We start from the raw sequence: 20677 nt of genomic DNA, 5'->3' as shown, positions 1-20677 counted from the left end.
TATTTTATCATGCATCTGTTACCAACTATACATTTTCAAAGAAAAGTTTAATAAAGTTTGGTAATAAATGTTTTTGGGGACATGAAACAGCATATGGTATATCATCGATTTAGTTTGGTGTTTTTATACTTTCAAACCAACATAGTCAAGCTTACATTTGTAAAAATAAAGACAGTGTCACCAACCTGGCACAAAAATGTATGTGCTTTTCTCTTGTTCTTCTGCACTCTTGTGGTGGCAGGTATACAGCCCAGTGTGTCTCCCCGATACATTGTGCAGAGTGAGGTTGCTAGACAACTCATCCTGCTCTTCAGTCACACTGGTGTCCTGTCTGTATTTCCATACCACCTTGTCAAATCCAGAGCAGGTGAGTGTGAAGGTAGAGGAAAGATCCAGAACATGCTCAGAATCCTCAGGTGAAATGATTGGTCTACGGGCCCCTGTGCAGAACTGTAGAATCACTTAAAAAAAGAATTAGGTTTGATAGAAATAACGGAAGTATTTTATATATATATATATATATATATATATATATATATATATATATATATATATATATATATATATATATATATATATATATTTGATTCGTTTATTTCTGTTTGTGAAACACTTGGGGACCCCTCTGGACAATAAAAGTCATATAAAGTTTGGATTTTACAATCTATATAGAATTATATTTCAAGTAATAATAGATAAAGATAACCTGATTAAACATGATACTTTTTACTTTTTCAACATTTATTTAAACAAATGATTCAACATTCAACGTCAATGTGTGAAAAAGTAGGTGAACCTTTAGATTCAGTAACTGGTGACACCCCCTTGAGCAGCAGTGACTTCAACTAAGCATTTCCTGTAACTGTTGGTCAGTCTCTCACATCGGTTTTGAGGATTTTTGGTCCATTCCTCCTTACAGAACTGCTTCAACTCTATGACAGTTGAAGGTTTCCTTGCATGGTCAGCTCGCTTCAGGTCCTGCCACAACATTTCGATGGGGTTTAGGTCCAGACTTTGACTAAGCCATTCTAAAACACAGAATTTCTTCTTCTGTAGCCATTCTTTCGTAGATCTGCTTGTATGTTTAGGATCATTGTCTTGCTGCATCACCCACCTTCGGTTCGGCTTCAGCTCACAGATGGATGGCCTGACATTCTCCTCTAGAATCTTCTGATACAATGCAGAATTCATGGTTGTGTCAATGATGGCAAACCATCCATGTCCTGATCCAGCAAAGCAGTCCCAAACCATCACACTCCCACCACCATGCTTGACGGATGGGAGGAGGTTCTTCTGTTCGAACTCAGTGTTAAGTTTTTGCCAAATGTAATGTTTCTCATTTAGGCCAAAAAGTTCTAACATTAATCCACAAGTCTTGTGGATCATCTATGTGCTCTTTGGTGGACTTCAGACAAGCAGCAAGCAGCTTCCATACACCTGTATGGTGAAGACCAAACTCACAAAGTCTCTGATCTTTATATAGGGTGGGGCCTCCCAACCTCACCCCTGAAGATCTACCTAATTATTTAAACACCTGATTCTAATTATCCCTTTAATTGAGCTGATAAAACCAGGGGTTCACTTACTTTTTCACATACCCTGAATATTAATTACTCATTGTTTGTCTAATTCATACATGATTTTGTTTCAAAAGACATGGAATTGGTTAATATAAACCCCATTTCCATAATTATCATTGGGGTTCACAAACTTTTTCTCGGCACTGTATATATACTAGAGATCGGCACAGATAGAACATCTGGAACTGAGTACTCAGAGCATAGCCATGTAGTGAAAAGAGATTCAGTCAGGCACATTAAAACTCAGGCACTCGGTTGCTACCTCTATGCATACATACAGACATACATACAGTGCATACATATGTAAATTGTGCACACATTCTTTTAGGACTGGAACACAATCAAATCCATAGATTGAAACAAACAATCGATGGCGATGCAACACAAGACTTAGCCCTTTTATTCTGATGCATCTTTGCATTTCAATTAAAATAATCCTATTGCAATGGATTTCAGTTGCTCTTACCTGTAAGAAGAATGACAGTAGAGAATGTGGATTTCTTCAAATCCTTCTTCATTTTTCAGGTATAGCTCTGAAAAGGAAATGATTGTTAAACAAGTAATGGAAACTATATTAACTTCAAATGTTTTAATTCAATCACATCATTAGCTCACAATAATACTTTATCTTACAATTTATTTTGCCTCTAAAATTATTTATTTAATCTATAAATTAGAAATTGAATTTATTTTTGACAATCTCTTTAATCCCAAATTCCGCACTTGAATATGAACTAGTATTCTCACGTCTAGGCTGTTAACAACACCCCTAGGCATGCAGACACTGGACCGTATTTAAACACTCTGGTGTGTGCTATTGCTTTCTTATTTAGCTAAAAAATCTAATGCCAGCTAAAATCTAATAATGGCTGGAGTGCCTTTGGAAGATTAAGCATGGTTCTGAAAGCGAAACTACCCTTATGTTTCAAGAGGAATGTCTTCAACCAATGCGTGCTGCCTGTGCTAACTTAAAGGATGCGAAACCTGGACCCTCAATGCAAAAATGACAAAAAAATTACAAACAACTCAACAAAGTATGGAAAGATGCATGCTGGGAATAACAAGAAGAGACAGGAAAAGGAAGGAATGGATAAGAGCGCAAACAAAAGTATGCAATGTTATTATAAGAGCGAAAAAACTGAAATGGCAGTGGGCCAGACATGTAACAGGAAGAACAAAATCTAATGATGCCAACTATCATCCTTATACAGGGAATACACAGGAGATGTAATAACCATAAAGGAAATTGGTGGGAGTAAACCCTGTCTTTATTTACTATGTTTAGGCTCTTCAACAAGGAGAACAAAATTAACAAACAGTATCATTTTTTTGGTGGCAATACTCTAGATTTCTACTCTAGATTTACTCTGGATTTCTACTGTATCAATTGACAACCTGCAAAGGACATACATTGGAGATGTCATTGACCTCATACAGAGACTATCGATAAAGCTGGGTCTCACAGTCAGCCAAGGTATGTAACTTGACACTTTTTCAAGTGACATTTAGTTAGGCCTGTGTGCAGTTACTCGCCATGATAGCTTCCCCCATACAGGTCAAGATGCGTTCCAGATGTCTGGGGTATCAAAGGCATCCAGACAAGACGCTGTTGCCTTGTGATCTTATATTGGCTCAGAAGTAATTGACTGCTTTATTTAATTCAGGGTTCTTGTACAACAATTATCAGGGCAGGTTTTTGTAACAACTAAAAAAAGAATATTCCATTTACTTTGAGCACATGGGTTTTAAGCATCAAGATTTAAGATAGTCTGGCATCAGTTATCAGTTTTCCATGACAGAGTACACAAGATTCCTTTTTTTTTCTTTTTTTTACAATATGGCTAGGTGATTTTCCACATGAGCTTGTGCCACAGATTGAAGTCGCCTAACTGTGTTTTAAACTATATCATAGAAAGATGAGCTTACCAAAGTGTAAACCCAAGTCTACAACTGGCTGTGGAGTTTTACATAGGCTGGCACGCTCCTTATCAATGACCTCAACGGGACTACGGCTGTTTGACTGTGTAAGAGTCATGAAGTTCTAAGGAGAGGCCTGCAGCAGGGAGGGTATGGATTGATGACAAAGCTATTTGACATAGACCATGTGCCAACACCACTAGGAGCTCTCTTTCATCCCCTCCTTAACTCTTACATGTTGTTATTTCATTATTTAGCTCTTTATTTTATATTCGCTTTCTGGTTTTATCTGTGGCTCATGTAAAGTGTGGATGGGCTTTAGAGACTCTTTTGCGATTACAATGCGATGGGAAAATATGTTTGTTTTTTCTACTCTGAATAATCAAAATTCAAATCTCAGTTTCCTGTCACAGTCTGGGGCCCATGTTTTAATCAGAGTCAAATGTTTCTGTAAAGATTAAATTCACATACTGACATTATAATTTGTAGATTAAATTCAGAAACTGTGATCTGTATGAGGCTGGGATACACTTCATTCAATTAAAATATAGTTACTGTCTGTATTGAATCATTGGTTACAAAAATGAATGTATCTGGCACTCAGCAAATACTTTGCAAATGAGATTTCAAAGTCGGTGATGCATGAATAACACTGAACCATTCTTAAAAAAAATAATATTGGTCTCTTGAAAAACTACACAGTCAATGAGATGATAAAAAACAAAGACACTGTATTCACGAATCCATTGTGACTAGGTGCAATGTTAGCAAACACATCTGCTTGCATTTTATTTTGCTTAACTAGCCTGTAGCTGACCTTGCAGATTATAGATCAGATTGATGCTGCAGGTACTATAGTAGCAGAAGAATGGTAAGGCTTTAAAGCAGCAGAAAGCATGTATATCGGCAGGTGAAACTGCTTTTTTGAAATGTCAACTACATGGAAATAGTAAACTTAAGGGTAAACCTTGATCCCACAATTGACACCAATTTGAAAGTTCCGGGCTGTTGTCAGCACTCATTTTGCTCAGAGTTGGGATCTTGATATGTTTTTAAACACCTTACAGATGGGCCCTATGCTTATTCTGCATGAGTAGGCCTCACTCACCTGTTGTAGTGATTTACAGATCGGCCCAGATCTTTCCTAATTGAACAAATAGCAACAGCCCTGTTTAATTTGCTTCTGGCAATGTAACATAAATAATGGGATTTTATCCTGATCCGTGCAGCCGGGTTGCTATGAAAACCTGGCAGTCGAGTCGGGTTGCTATGGTAACATGTCCAATTAGGATGACTGCACATTTATTTCAATTAAAATGTAATTTGTTTCTTCCTTTTTTTTACCGTTAGCGCTGTGAATAAAAATAGTAACTGTATCTTGGCCTCCAAAGAATTCTTAACATCGTTGCATCCATCACCATGTTCTTTTCTGGGTAATGGTGATGAAACATATTATCAACTAATTGTGAAGTTTATAGACATCAGCACTGGGAACTCAGTGTGTACAATGCAGCCTAGATAGACTCTGTTTTAGCCCATGGTTCTAGATGCATGAAGAGTACACAGAGAAACACAGTCGACACCAGACATTTTTGCCATTTCCTGTTTAAACATCTCTATGGCCACAAGATAAACAGTGCTGAGAAAATTGCAAGAGCAAGCCGAAAAAAAAAAAAAAAAAACATATCACTGCAATGAAGTGAATGTCTTGCTTTGGGATTGTTCCAGTAAACACTATAAACAGCATGCCCTTGTCCTTTTCTTCTGATGTTTTCTCAGTGCTTGTACCCCAGACTGCATTTATTTATTTAGTAGCGAGGCAGTTGTTTGATAGTGTGTCACCAGCGAGCTAAAGAAATGCAAGGGGTGAAAAGCTTGGTTGTAGCCTTGTATTGTGTTGATGAAATGCATACATTCAGCCTATATTTATTGGGCTATTCCAAAGGGTTCAGTTGAAGAGAAAAAAAACATCATTCCTGTTGCTCTTCTAAGCACAATCTTATGATTCAAGCTTTGTGATTTTTAGCCTTTTTTCTTTAATCTTGCTACATTTCTGCCCCAATGATCAGAATTAATTTTCAATAAAGACATATGTCATATGACAATATGGAACAGAAAATAATCAAAATTATTGGACAAATACACATATGCAACCAAAAATTAGCACACCTTGGTCAGACAGCAGGTTACATTTCTCATGCACTAGATTAATTACTTTACATGCTAATGTTGTATCAAGAAAACAGCTTTACTAAAAAAATCTTCAAAGAATACTGTGTAAATAAAAACAAACAATAGTAACAGACAGAGCTCTTAATGTCGATGAAATACTTATAAAAATGTCACAGGACAAACACAAAGTCTCTTTTCCCTGCCACAAGATATACAATCCTACATTGTATTGCATTAGTTTACAAACACTGGAAAGAGCCAGTGGGGGATTCTGTTAGAGAATACATTGCTCATTCTGTTCCCACAGCCTTCTGTTCAGTTTGTGTTTGCCCTTCTCATTTTGGCCACTTCCTCTCCACACTGTTTGAAAGGCTAAAGGGTCTCATTTGAATGCTGCCTGGCAGGTTCTGAGGTATGCTGAGGCAATAACAGAGGCAGCGTTGTACGAGTGTGAAACTAGGTGCACTCTGCACGACAGTTGCTTCACAATTTTGAAATAACTGACTTAAGGAGGATACTGTTTATTAGGTTATTTACTGTTCTATATAAACCAAGGCTTTCAAGACCTTGTTTCAGGTGTAATTGATCCACTGCCTACAAGGTATAAGTCTCTGATTAACTATTTAACTTGATGTAGTAACTCATGTTTAGTACATCTATTGAGACTGGGTCTGAACCCAAGCACTGAAACTGGCCTTGGGGAGCTTCCAACCTGATTGGTCTTCACACAGACAGACTACCAGGATTACAACCCTTGTTATACTCTCTGGAATAATAGGTAATAACTAATAGACTCCTAAAGTTTAAGAATCTTAGAATTACACATTCTTATTCTTTATTGAACTGAACCTAATGTGCTTAATTGGGTCACCTAGTCAAGGCAAACCCTTTCTCAGATTCTATGCAGGCTGCAAGGTTACTGTTTCAAACAAAGTCAATGGTCTTTGTTGCCTCCTTCAAAATGATCACACCCACAGTCATGAGCAAATACTCTTGGTAACAATTGTCTTGGAGGTTTCTGGTTAAAGTGTGTATTGTCATGTCTCTCTGTCAGCAGTGACTGTTGAGAAAGAAAAGGATTCGGACTGGAAATGTCTGCGTGACTATAATCTGTGTCATGTGTTGTGGGAACAGATGGAATGCTCCGGAACAGAGATGCTGGAGTCTGGAAGCTATTAAAGGCAGAGTTCAAGATTGAAATCCACACGAGGGTGGGAAAAAGATGGAGGAAGAGAACTGAACTGGGGGAGGAGGAGTGCATTTTGAAAATGAGTGTTACAGAAAAACGAACTTTAAAATCCTCCCAGGAACCTCTAATCTATTAGCAAATCAATTTAGCCATTATTTGAACAGAGTACTGGGAACATCTTGTCATTTACAGGGGTAATGACTAAAGTACGGTAAAAACCACCAGTCCAATTACATGACAGATCAAACTTTTCAGAAACCAAAAAAATTCTGGGGGGCAGTAAATATAATAAAAGTTGTACTGACTAGGTACCATAAATACCAAATAAAATTTGTTCTTTGGCAAATAAAATGTCAGTTTCAAGTCTACCATTTCAAAAGTTTTCTACTAGGATACCTTAAAACATCTACTTACAGAATATATAATAATGAACATGGAAAATATTGAAAGAAATGGATAAATGATTTGCTGGATATAGTAAGTCATTATTAAGGATACGATTACATCACTGTAGTCACTGCTTTCACAGAACCTGTGAATGTTGCCATTTGTTTGCACTCAGCTTGAAAATAGGAAGTGAGCAGTACATGTCTTTTGAAATGATGGTTAACAAACATCAAGTAAAAGGTGAATACTTACACAGAACTAGAAAAAAGTAAAGTGGCGAAATTAAGTTCTTAGCAACTAGCAGAGCAATATCCCAGCCAATCTCACGAAAGCAGGATGAGCTGCTTCAAACGAAAAACAAACTTAAAAATAACCGAAGCCTTTTGTGCAGCAAATATACCTCTACATATCCTTGATAATGCAAAACCTAAAGGGAGGATGGTTTACAGTTTTGGAAAAGCATGAAACCCCAATTTATAGCTCTCACAGTAGTTGCCCTGCAGTGCTTAACAGTATCTGTATCAGTGTCACTGCAGAAGGATCTTTCTAATCTTTCAACAATGTGCTCAGAGATGACAGATGTCGAATCAAAAGTGAACTTTTAATGTACATCTTGTAATACCAAAACCACAGCTATGTTTACACCGACATTCACTAAAAGGATATTGTTGTAAGATTCTCTATTTAATTTCAGTGTTCAGATATTGTTTACATTGGTCAAGGAATACTTTGACTAAGAGCATGTGTTTAAAGAAAACATTTTAAATACATTAAATCAATGTTTATTTAGCAGAAATATAAAAATATTACAATACATTATATTGATAAATACCAACTTTTTAAGTTTAAATTTTAGATGACCATTCCGATGATCATTCCAAGAAATAGTCTGTTTTTAGTCTGGACTATGCCATAATTTTTATATATTTTTAATGTGACAAAATTGTACCATTAGTCATTATATTCAACAAGAGTCATGTAGTGACATATAACACTTCACATCTTCAAATTGCTCACAGCAGCTGTGCTCCCTCAGGTCCGTATACATGTTTCTGGAAACTGCCTTCCACCCTCTAGTAACAGTAACACAGTAAGTTAATATATGAGTTTGATTGGCACACACATCTTATATCATTGAAATGTAAATTAGATAACTAGGTTAAAGTGTAAGAGACACTGTTAATATTATATTGTAGTTATAATTCTTGCTAGAATAGAAGTAACTGTTGTCACAATGTTATAATTAATCTTACAGTTATTCAGGAACAACTCAGGTGTAGGTACTGTAAATATAATACTGTTTATTCATATTTTTCAAAACAAATATTTTTTTACACTTACAAATACTGAAGCAAAAAAAAAAAAAAAAATTAGCAGGCTACAGGTCAGTTTCCTTAGATATTTAAAACCTGCTCCACTTAATTCTTTAAAAAGTCTTACTCAATTCATTGGGGAATGACTCCTTGGCAAAATAAAATACATCTGTTTTCAATGCCAAAGTTGAACTTATGGTAGAAAATATTTTTTTCAGTTTCCAGCATCTTCTCTCAGTGCTTCAAAAGAACAGTATGGTATGCTAGTTTAATAAGGGCCTAATCTAGTTAGTAATGTTCTATATTGGTGACATGGATCCTCCCTGCATCTTTTGAGATCTTCATCACTTTATACAGTTTTACACTAATTTTCTTGAATTGGTAAACCAATGTTCAGCGATTATAACTGGAGTTCAGAGGAATCAGTGCTGCTGAACCTGTCCACTTGAATTCAATTAGAACCCCATCCAGATTGCAAAACGGGTTTACATCTGGATATATAGAAGATTTAGGAATCAATCCCTCTAAAAGAGAACTTGAATCCAATTTGATTTTGTACATATAAACAGTGCAACTGTTATTGTTTCACTAATTAAACTCCAGTTCTTTAATTACTGGGTAACATAATCCACTCTTCTTAATACTTCATGTGGTATAATTTGGGATTAACGTACACTATGACAATGTGACTCCAATGTTTGTAAAGCTGCTTATATAATGATAGAAATTGAGTGAACTTCCTTTAGTGTTAAATGTTCATGGGGGAATTGCTGAGCAAAAAGAAATCCTGTACGACCCCTCCCCCATGTACACACACACACACACACACACACACACACACACACACACAACACACACACACACACACACACATACACACACACACACACACACACACACACACACACACACACACACACACACACACTATATTTTTGGTAATGATCTCTAAAACCCCTATTCAAATCCAAATGAAAAAAAATATTTAATTTGTGTATTCTGGGCAGCAGTAATCAGTATATAATCGGTAACAGTTAAGTCATCCGTTACAAAAGCACAGGTTCATGGAAAATAAACTAGAACTTTTTTGGTGGATTTTTGTATTTTCTATACAAGATGAAAATGAAAACATCTGCTTGGAGTTTTTTCAAAAATAACATTGAAAGCAGCTTCAAAAAATATATATTTTTTTCCAGTTGCCACAATGAAACTAGAGGGAATACTTAACCAATAATGAACAGAAAACAAAGATTCATCAGCTTTTGTCCTCTGGTGGCAATTTAGGCAGCAGAAAAACAGTTGGCCTAAAATATTGAAAATGTTCCTTATAATGGTCAAATTGCGTTTCTAGCTGTGTAGATTTGCACAGAATAAGAGCAACAAACCAATGAAAAACAACACAGAATATTTTCATAGCTTGGATATTACTTGCATAAACTGATGCAAACAGAACAAAAAAAAAAAAAAGGACCTGAACATCCATCCTTTCCTGCTGGGTACCAGTCATCCTTTCAGAAACAATAAACCACCTTTAGACTTTGATTAACTTTCCTGTACAAAATATTAAAAGATCCAATGGTTCAGGGTACCATCCTTTTGGTCTAAACATGCATTCCTTTGTCTTGTATGACTTGTTTGAGCCTAGTATGTATTTTCTGGAAGTTACAAATGACTGCTTCCACAGTGGCAGTTCTTAATACCACCACCCTAAAATTATGTGTTGTAATGTTACAAAGTGTGTCAATAAAGAACCCCCAGATGGATTAATATAGAGTTGAAAAGCAATGGTATTTAGATGAGCCACTGTTTCATTGTTAAAATAAATTATATTGCAGGAATTTCTAGGTTTGGTGCTTTAAAAATAATATATATACTGTAGAAATAGAAGGTAAATGAATTGTAAACATGTATGTGTTTACTGTAATATGCTCTGAAATAGATTATCATAGCTGTTTACTCCAAATCATGTGTACATTTCTGAAGGAAAAAACACCAATTATAATTCTAAAATGAATAATAAAAAATAATAATAATAAAAAAAAAAAGCAAGTGATGAGTACTTGCAAACTCCATGTCTGTTGTTCATGTCTGGTTTGGTAACTTGAAATTTCCTTTCTGAAAAAGACCATTTTGGTTCACATAGCTTTGATAACATAACTACCGGTCCAGTGTGCAAATGTGCAACTTGAGAATTTGAGTTGGTTGAATTTGGTATTTGAAATGCATCTGTTCTAGTTGAAAAAAAAAAAAAAAAAAATACAGATTTTCTATAATGTAGTATGCAAGAAACCCCAGCAGAAAACTAGAGCTTTAGCATAGAGTGGGCTAGGGTTACAGATTGTTCACACTGGTTAGGGAGTCAATTTCATTTCCCTGCTAGGGACATAGCTTTGCCCCCTGTGTGGGAGGACTAAAATGGACATTGAGATGTGTAGCAAGACAGCCAGCATGCAGGACTGTGGGGTGGTCTAACAACTAATAATGTCTCAAAGAACAAAATAAAGTGTATAACAAAAGAGAAAATGCTAATACAATGGTGTTAGGATATGATTAAGAGTTTGTGGGAAATAGATTATATAAAAATTTATATTGCACCAATGCGTTTATAATTTAAGCTAATAATGGTCATCTGGAAGTAAAGTTCACTGTTGCACTAAGCTGAAAGCGAAAATAAAACAAACCATCTGTTTGAATATACTCCAGTGTATACCATGTATAAATAACCCTCTTTCAACCATTAGTATTCCCATTGTGCACTCTGCAGGCCTTCACCATGTATAGATTATGACAGAATTGGTCTTGGAAACACTTTTTGGTAAGTAAGGGGTTTGGGTTGGTCTGTGGGAAAACTGAGTTAATGTGTTTCTGTAAAAACAAACTTTAAGTGGCATTTATCTTTGCGCAATGATGGATTTATCGATCCTTAAAAAAAAAAAAAATCTGTTGCTTACAGTTCCTAATGCAGTTCTTCCAAAAACACCTCTGCATTCTCTTTAAAATATTGTAAAAATAACCAATAACATAAAACAAGCTGATAGTGGAAGGAAATACATGTTCAGTATTGTTTACATTTTAAATACACATTTTCATGATACACATGGTTACCACGCATATTTAAATGGTATGTTAGACAGATGTTATAATGACTGTAACATACTGTATAATTTCCTTCAATGGGAATGTATACAAATAAATTCAGCTGAGGAGTAGGTGAACTCAAAGGTTTGCACTTCTCTGGCTTACATACTACATGCTGCAATGTTGATGGTTACCTGCATGCCTGTCTAGAAGTACTATGATAGGATTTCCAGTATCAAGAGCACAGCTTGGCTCATCTTCATAGACAGTGTCCCTATTTATAGAACTTGACTGATGACCTGTTTTTTATGATCCTATTATGTCTGTTATGCATATTTCTCTATTGCTGTTTGTTCTTTGAACACGGTATACCAACTGAGGGGGCTGCTTCTGAAAAGACTCCTAAAAGCAGGGGCGTTGGAACTAGGGGTGCTGGGGGTGCGGCAGCACCTCACTGGCTTTGCATAGCTTCCATCATATACAGGGGTTACAGTTTTGTTCAATGGCTTTCAGCACCCCCACTTTAAAAATTGTTCCAGTGCCACTGCCTAAAAGACACCCAATTGACTCTGTCTCCTAACTTAACATCAACTAAACAAACTATTGGACCAAGAAGGCATTGTGTATACAAGCTTTGAAAGTCAAAATGGCAAGTCTATTTTTGATCAACGTGTTCCAGGCTTTTCTATGCTCTCACACTAGAGCCACTAAAGATGTAAATCAACACTCATTTAAATCTACAGTAAATGCTGATCATTTCAGTCTGATGGAGCATCTGAGGAGTGAGACCTCCTAAAACTCAGATAAGGTCACAATTTCCTAAACACTGTACTTTGACACTGCACAGATTGCTCAAACAGACCATTACAGCAAACCTCTGTGTTTAACAGCAAGGACGACCACCAGTGAGCAGTAAACTCAAACAGTTCTGTGTATTTAGGGAGAACTTAATGGGCGGAAGGCTATATTTACCTTAACAGTCAACATTTTAATTGAATACAATTTTATGTGAAACTCATTTTAGAAAGAAAGAAAAAAAAGACCTTTTTGCTGTTGAAAGGTGATATAGTGTCCCCTAATCACATGAAACACAAGGAAAGTACAATGTGGTAGCGTTATTCATTTGATATGCCCAACCATATCACCTAGACTTGTGAAAATTAATACAATATCCCATATGCACGAATAATTAAGCTTTATATTGACAACCATATCACTGTTCAAACCAACTTTATTGAGAAGCTGACCAGTTAAAAATACAGGGGATACCAAATTAGACAGCTGACATATTGTATTATTTGGTATCCCCTGTGTTTCTCACTGTAAATACACCCAATATCAATCAAACCCTTTGTGAGTGACAATGGGGAACTGCCTGAAATGCACAGGGGATACCAAATAATACAGCCATAGACTATGCTATTGTCAGCTGTCTAATTTGGTATCCACTGTTTCTCATTGTAAATGCCAATCTTCTGTGTGTACTGTATATAAAATAAATATATAAACAAATATCTGTAAACAATAACGTTATATCCTAACCCTAGTCATAACTGATTACGCACACCACACAAATATCCTGCCGCCCTGTCGAAAAAGTTTGTAAATGACTGCAAAATGCAGCTGACTGCCGTTGCGCGTGCACATCACTCGTACTTTATCTCGGACACGAGCAAAAGATAAATCAGACGTGCTTGTGGGATAATCTCTTTTTAATCATGCGCAATGCTCCAGGGGATACAGATTTCTGAGGGGTACTGAATTGGTTACGACACCTGCTCACAGAGCGCGCAGCAAGTAAGTGAAAATATCAGCCTCTCGATTTCATAGCCGTGATATTATAAATGGACCATAAGTGGTTTAAAATTACATTGAAATAACTTATTTAATGTGTTTGTTTAATTATTTGTTTTCCTTTAGCCAGGGTCGCTGCGAGTTACCCTTGCCAGTTTCAGACCCCAAACAACAATGCCCCACACAAGTAAGTACATTTTGTTTCATTATTTATGGATTTCAGGCTTAAAATATACTCTACGCAAGGTATTACATACACAATAAAAAAGTCCATACTTTAAATGTATTTTACTAATGTCAGAAACGGAGTGGATTTCCCTCCGTTGGATAGTGTATGGATTTTCACAAAATAATAGGATTCACAATCAAAGGAAAGGTGAACATATTCACAACTGGCCAGCTTCCCAGTGAATTTTCTTTGAGCAGTCTAAATGATAAGGTTTTCAGTATATAACAGCGACATTGTATTGGTTTTCACATTTTTTTTTTTTTTTTTTTTTTTTGTAAGATTCACAGTTGAATGTAAGGTTGTGAATATACATTCACAACTTATCAGCTTCACAATAAAGTAGTTTGATCAGTCCAGGTAATATGGTTGTGAATATCAAAGTGAATATCGAACTTCAAACCAACTTTACCACGTGAACAAACTGTGCCTGCTAAGCAAACGTGTGTTAAACACATGCAAATCGTTCTGCGCTCTACACGATCTTGCTTTTTAAAGTTTATTTATATGGAAATCTGTATGATGTGGTGCTTATCTAACTTTTCAGACTTCAGTCACAATAACATGAAGCCGCAAACATGTTTTTTCTTTCCTCCGTGTTTATGAAAAATCGGCACAGACTAAATCCTGGAAATTCCTCACACCTCATAAAAAATGTTCCAGTCTGGACCAATTCATTACTTCTCAGCGTCGATTACAACATTCTTACAAGACAGAATGTACCCACTTTAGGAATATTTAATCGAGCCCAGGTTATTCAATGAACGAACCAACCGATTAACCAAACTATTTCAAAAAGGAAAACTAATAGTATTTTCAGTGTCTATTTTTTAATGTTTCTGAAGATGAAAAAAAAAAAAAAAACTATGTGCAGTACAGTACAATGCAGTTAAGGTTAAATTAATACTTCTGCTGAATAATAACAAAATTCTGGTCTTTCCAGAAAGTTACAATAAGATAAATGTTTCCTTTATATATGCTGCAGAGCCTTAAATCGGCTGTCTGCGAAGGAAATGCTGTCATTTAACAAGATACTACAACTCTCCCGATCTTAAAGGAGCAGTGACGGAGGTGCTGGCTGCCCTTTTAAACTATCCCCACCTGGAGTAATAAAACACTGTCTGTCCCTTTAAAATCTGAGCGGCATATTATCTCTTACTGGTTGAGACAGTGCAGCCCCACAGCTGAATATAATCTTTGCCAAATGTGACCCTAAACTCCTCTCCCAAACCCTAGACAGACTTAAAAAAAAAAAAAAAAAAATGACAATTATCCAAAGTTAGTTAAACATGTAGTTACCTTGACTACTAAAAATGTAAACTTTTTTTAAACTAAAGATTTTGCAGAATTAAAGTAATTTTACAAAATAATACATATTTATTACATTTACTATATTCATTTGTTGTGTGTGTTTTTTTTTGTTTGTTTGTTTGTTTGTTTTTTTTGATATTCTTATTTTATTTCAGGTTTCTTGTGACAGTCTGGGACCAAATTCAAAAGTGCTGAGAATACCCTAAGGCTGATCTGGTCTTTGTAATCAACCTGGTTGGAATAAATAGTTTATATTGTGGCTTTCACCAAATATGAATAATTTTAAAAAGGGTCTTTACATCTTACAGCAGATCAAGCATGGCAGGTTCACAATGGAGTTTCATAATTGCGTTTTGCTTTTATAAAAAAGCAGCTGTTGGTATATTTGCTGTGAGTTTACAGCTGCAGAATGCATTAACAGGTGGAGCAGTGTTACCTCTCAATGCTGCTATTTTGTTTGCTGTATTCGTTGAGAGCTGGCAAGAGTGTTCTAGCAGCATGCTTTCATAGCTGTTCATGTCATACAATAATTTGATACGTACCACATTTTTTTGGAAATTTTCCTTTGCTTTTAAAATAAACCTGAATTTTGCTGAAAATATTTTTTGAAGTGTATATTAAATATTATGCACTCAAGTCACCTGACTGCTAAGGATGTCTGTGCAATAAGATTACTTTGCTAGTACACAAATTATATATGAAATATCAGTAAGACTGCTGATAAATTCCTTTGCCTGTGGAATAACAGGTTGTAAAGACAGCATTTACAGATTAGATTAGTAGTTGCAATGTTTGGTGTACTGTACAGTAAATATAGGGTTGCTAAATTGCAATGGAGCTAAACTACAGTTGCATTGCAGTTGGACTGAAATCTGTCTACACCCTCCTGATGAGATGTACTTTCCCTGTGTATCTTCAGGCAGTCTCCTGCTTGAGTTACTGTAAGCTCTGTAGGAAAAGAAGACCCAAAGAGAGTGTGGGCCCCTTGCAGTAAATGCCTGCTTCTAATTAACTGACAGTTATGCAATTGGTATCAAAGTAACTACCCAAAGTGCCCAGCCCCTTATATCCAGAGCATTTACCCATACTGAACCTCCTAATTTACTGAAGCAGGAAGAACAACAATCGAATGCACTATTGTAAATCCAGTAGTACTGCACAGTAATTGTAAATCTTGAGTACTGTCTCAGCCAGCCAAGCATGCACTGACAGTATCCCACTGCTGTACTTGTGATCTTGAAATACTCACTGTAACTGCTGCTTCAGTTAATTTTCATTTTTGCACAGGAAAGGTGAGGGACAATAGCACTAGCTACATGAGCAGCATACAAGCTTCCACCACAGCTCTATGAGAGCCCCGCACTTACAGCATAACCCCTGCCTTCACTCCTGGGTCTCACTCAAACACTCATTTTGTTGTATTTCCAAACTGTGTATTTGGATTCATGAATGTATTCTGGTGGTTAAGTTGAGACAGCATACTAATTTTACTTGTGACTTGTGCTGAATTGAAAAACAGACCAGGTAAAATATTTGCTGGCAATGTAGCCCATTATGACACCTAGCCCTCCTAATTACAATGATGCCAAGTACATCCTTTATAAAATAAAATATATTATCATTATACCAAAGCGGGCATTAGATGCCAGATAACTCTTCTATATTATATGTGAATGTATTTAAAAAGTCTTAATACCATTTAAAAAACACGTTTCTGTGGCCCTTATTTCACTGTATATGTATTGTATGTAGTAAACTCTGTGTGTGTGTGTGTGTGTGTGTTTGGGGGGGGGTTACTGGTCAGGCCACCCGCAGAATTCTGAAGAGACATTGACACACACTTCACAGATTTGACAGACAGGTGGTCACATTGTCAAACGTGGTCTAAATGCGTGAAAGTAAACAGTACAAGACTTACACAGGCTATGCTGAATACAGACAAACAGACAAGGATTCTCCAAGTCAATCCCAAATACAATAGTATAGAGAAGTTAACAACTCTAATACAACAAAATGTAACTCTTATTTTGTAAATAAATACTTTCTAATTCAAAAGCCCCTCTATAGAATAGTTGAACTGGATTATAGATGCAATTTGTCTAAATATGTGATGGTTTTTTTTTTTTTTTTAATCACACACTACTGGGATAAAAACAAATGTTAGCGTTAGCCAAACAGATGCAATCTGTCAGCAGCACACTGCCAAACCTTAACAGGAATATGATAAGCGAAGCATCAGCTCTATCTGGCTGATTTTTGAAAGGTTTATGCTTGTGTGTGCGCATGATGCATGATTTGGCTAATTTGTTACAGAATGATATGTTCGGTGCTCTCCCATCAGCATTTTACAAATATGTAGCATGACACCGTCCTTATCTTCATTTTGGATCTCTTGAATAATTGCGGATAGTTTCTTGAACAAATGCACTATATAAAATAATAATAATAATAATAATAATAATAATAATAATAATAATAATAATAATAATAATAATAATAATAAACTGTCTTACAAACAAAAGCAACACATTTCTTTTTTAGACTAACACTATTGTATGGGACTGTGCAAGTGATTTGTAATATTAATAAATACAAATAAAAAAGTTCAATGAAATTGCTATTCTAAAATACAACCCTCAAAGTATATGAACAGCTAAACAACACATGATAAAAATGTAATGTAGATATGTAACTACCACTGACCAATCATTCCCAGTAATGTACGTAAAATGCATCCACACCAGCATACTAATGATGTATGCATTTGTACAGTGTCCACAACATAACTTTCCATTCCCTAACGTAATTGTATCAGTGTTATTCTATAACAAGTTCAAGTGTATAGAAAAGAGAAAACTTGGCACTACTGTTCACCGAAAACCTGGCAAAAACATCAGTCCAGAACAGAAATCACGACATGTGGTTTTGTTACCAGCAGTTTCCATGATCCCAAACTTATTAAAACTACAAAAACAAGCTTGCACGCTAAAGGAGAGAGAGAAAAAAAAGTATAGAATGAAAATACATTCTTACCTTCAAAACAAAAACTTTTCACTTTCCACTAAAGTCCAGCACGTATTGGCCAATTCAGATGAATTTCTTTGTGTTATCCTTTAAAGCATTTTACAAGTGTAGTTTCTGACTCCCAGCCTAACACTCCCTCTGAGCAGTCGTATGGACTGAGTAACAGTTTCCAATTAACTTCTCTAGTACTTGGGTAGATTCCTTCAGTCTGTGGGGATGGCTGTCCTAATCTGTTTTAACCCCTGAAGCCTCCTCACAGAGGACTGATACCTTGTTTGTTTACTCAACTGAAAGGACAGGGGCAGACACTGATACAGGAATGCCCAATAATCTTTGTGTGTGTGTGTATATATATATATATATATATATATATATATATATATATATATATATATAAATATAATCAAGCTACTTGTAACAAATTAGAAACAAAAATCTATATACAGTATGTGCATGCTTTTAATCTTTATTAGTTAAATGATGCAGGACTAAACATATTTTTGCTGTCCTTTCCCACCTTCTATAATGATGTTCTCATCCTAAATTTTACAAATTTCTTTCACTTCTTGTTTCTTTCACGGTTTACGTCAGTCAGAATGATACGAAAAAAAAAACCCAAAACCTGTTTTGATATGCCTTGCTGCTTGCAACCAAAAACCCCTTTTGAAAACTGCGTATTTTAAAAGGAGTTTTGTTGTGACTGGTAATGAGTCGTAGCAGGGATCGGAACAAAAGAACTGAACATTAAAAAAAGGAAGAAAAAAACAACTATCACAGCTCTTGAATAAATTTAAAAAGAGTGTGAAATAATACTTTTTCCTCTCGGGTCCCAATGTGAGACTGTGTCTGTTTTCAATCTTGGCTTTTTCCCTTGCTTTTCCTTTTTTTTCTTTTCTCAGGATATGAGTGGATGGCTAGAAAATTCATAACCCATGCCAGCAGCTGATCTAAGTTTTTTTAAAGAAGGGTTTTTTTTGGGACTAAATTGGACTCTGTAGACAATATTATTACAGTAAATTGAAATGCTTTGTGGAACTAATTAAAAAGCTGCTGTGCATAAAGCTATTGTATTGAAGTGGGCAGTGTACTGTTTTTCTGATGACAGTTTGTGATACACAACTGTTACATAGTTATTTAGAAGACCTTCATATAGATTGATCAAGTTACATCTACCTCTATATTTGCTTCACAGCGATTAACTAACTGGAATTGACGTAGAGGACCAGTCTGTGAACTAAATGTCCTGTACCTAAAGAAAAATGCACTTTATTTCAAGAAAGTTTTTTTCTATTAGTTTGCATATAGTTCCATTTCATGTCTTGTATCTTGTAAAGCACTTTGTGATGGTGGTCCACTATGAAAGACGCTATGTAAAAATAAAGATTATTATTATATGTGTGTCCCTATGGAGCTGTTATCTAAATTAAAAACATGCTGAACCCCCTTTTAACCCTTACAAAAGTAATAAATCACATTGAAAGCACAGGTGAGGATTGTAAGTAACAGCGAGGTATGGTAAAGCAGATTAATAAACATGGCAAACCAGTGTAAACTATGGTACCTGCATAGTATATCTAATGGAAAAGCATGGTAAAACTATCAAACTATCAACTATCAAAAAAAAAAATACAGTGCAAATATACTGTGGTAAACATTTATAAGTGAAGTTCTTGTTTTAATTCAAGTGGCCTAACAAAGCTTGATGACTTGAAGGAGAATGTCTATTTGCTGTACTATAAATTGAATTTATTGAGGCAGATACTTATTTTATTAGAGATTAAATGTTTTACTTTGGAGTCTTAATTATGTCAGCAGGACTGAATGCATACACAGGGTACTGTCCCATATTTGTGTTTTTAGCTTTGTTGCGTTTTAACTAGGCCCACTGTAACTATATGTGTGGCTATCTATTACTAGTGCTACTTATCCTCCTTCATTAATTATATAATCTAACTAATCACTTCATCAAGGTATTTCTCGAAGTCAGTGTTTGTGGCTGGCTTGGTGATTAGCAGAATGTCTTCTATCTCAAAAGGCAATAGATTTTAGTCCTCTGTTATCTGTTCCAACTACACCTGTGTGTGTGTGTGTGTGTGTGTGTGTGTGTCTTATACAATACCTTCCTTATGAATGAGTGAAAATATTTAATCTCTCTCAGTTTGGCAAGCCCTATTGCTATAGTCTTGGTCTATTATTCTCTATTGCCACATGTGAAACATAGGAAACCAGTAGGAACCTTCAATTAGGGGATTCCATGTCAGATAGACAGGAACACTTTTATTTTGCAGTATGGATCCTCGTTTTAAGAAATGGCATTGTCTTTAAGCACAGTCACAGAACCCTCTTGAAGAAGTGTTTTAGGGGACAAGCGTAAAATGTTTCCTCAGTTCAATGGCCAGCAGTGTCAAGCTTCTAAGAGTGGGACACTTATCCTGTACATTTAAAACTGACCCAAAATGAGTTAAAAGCAAGGAATGCCTCAATCTCTCCAGTTTTTAACATTTAAAGCCAAAAAACTAATATACTGCCTGTACTGATAACTGATGTTGCTTGATGACTCAACACTGCACTATGCAGATATGTTGATGGATGTAATCAGGCCTTGAATTTAAGGTTCCCAGTAAATAATGTTGGCTGAGGGCCTACACCACCTCACGTCCCATCTGTTGTATTTTTCGATTTAAAC

At 35.7% G+C, this 20677-nt stretch overlaps 1 protein-coding gene and 1 long non-coding RNA gene across 2 annotated transcripts in view; one reads left to right on the top strand and one right to left on the bottom strand.

Annotated features, from left to right (window-relative positions):
* pdgfrb (platelet-derived growth factor receptor, beta polypeptide) overlaps positions 1 to 18318 on the bottom strand; it is a 35577-nt gene extending 17259 nt beyond the window's left edge. The window contains exons 1-3 of the mRNA XM_041223590.1: positions 18001 to 18318; positions 2047 to 2113; positions 186 to 461 (exon numbers count right to left, since the gene is read on the bottom strand). Coding sequence (XP_041079524.1) covers positions 186 to 461; positions 2047 to 2098 — 328 coding nt within the window. The 5' untranslated portion in view covers positions 2099 to 2113; positions 18001 to 18318. The remainder of the gene's footprint in view (positions 1 to 185; positions 462 to 2046; positions 2114 to 18000) is intronic.
* On the top strand, positions 12980 to 16599 carry LOC121297331. Its single transcript, XR_005947154.1, has 3 exons — positions 12980 to 13433; positions 13557 to 13617; positions 15123 to 16599. It is a non-coding gene; the product is annotated as an uncharacterized LOC121297331 (long non-coding RNA).
* Positions 18319 to 20677: the final 2359 nt, after the last annotated feature.

Source organism: Polyodon spathula, chromosome 22 (assembly GCF_017654505.1).
Source record: "Polyodon spathula isolate WHYD16114869_AA chromosome 22, ASM1765450v1, whole genome shotgun sequence".
Classification (NCBI taxonomy): Eukaryota; Metazoa; Chordata; class Actinopteri; order Acipenseriformes; family Polyodontidae; genus Polyodon; species Polyodon spathula.
The sequence above is the reverse complement of the archived record's forward strand: the minus strand, read 5'-3'. Positions and strand labels throughout refer to the sequence as shown.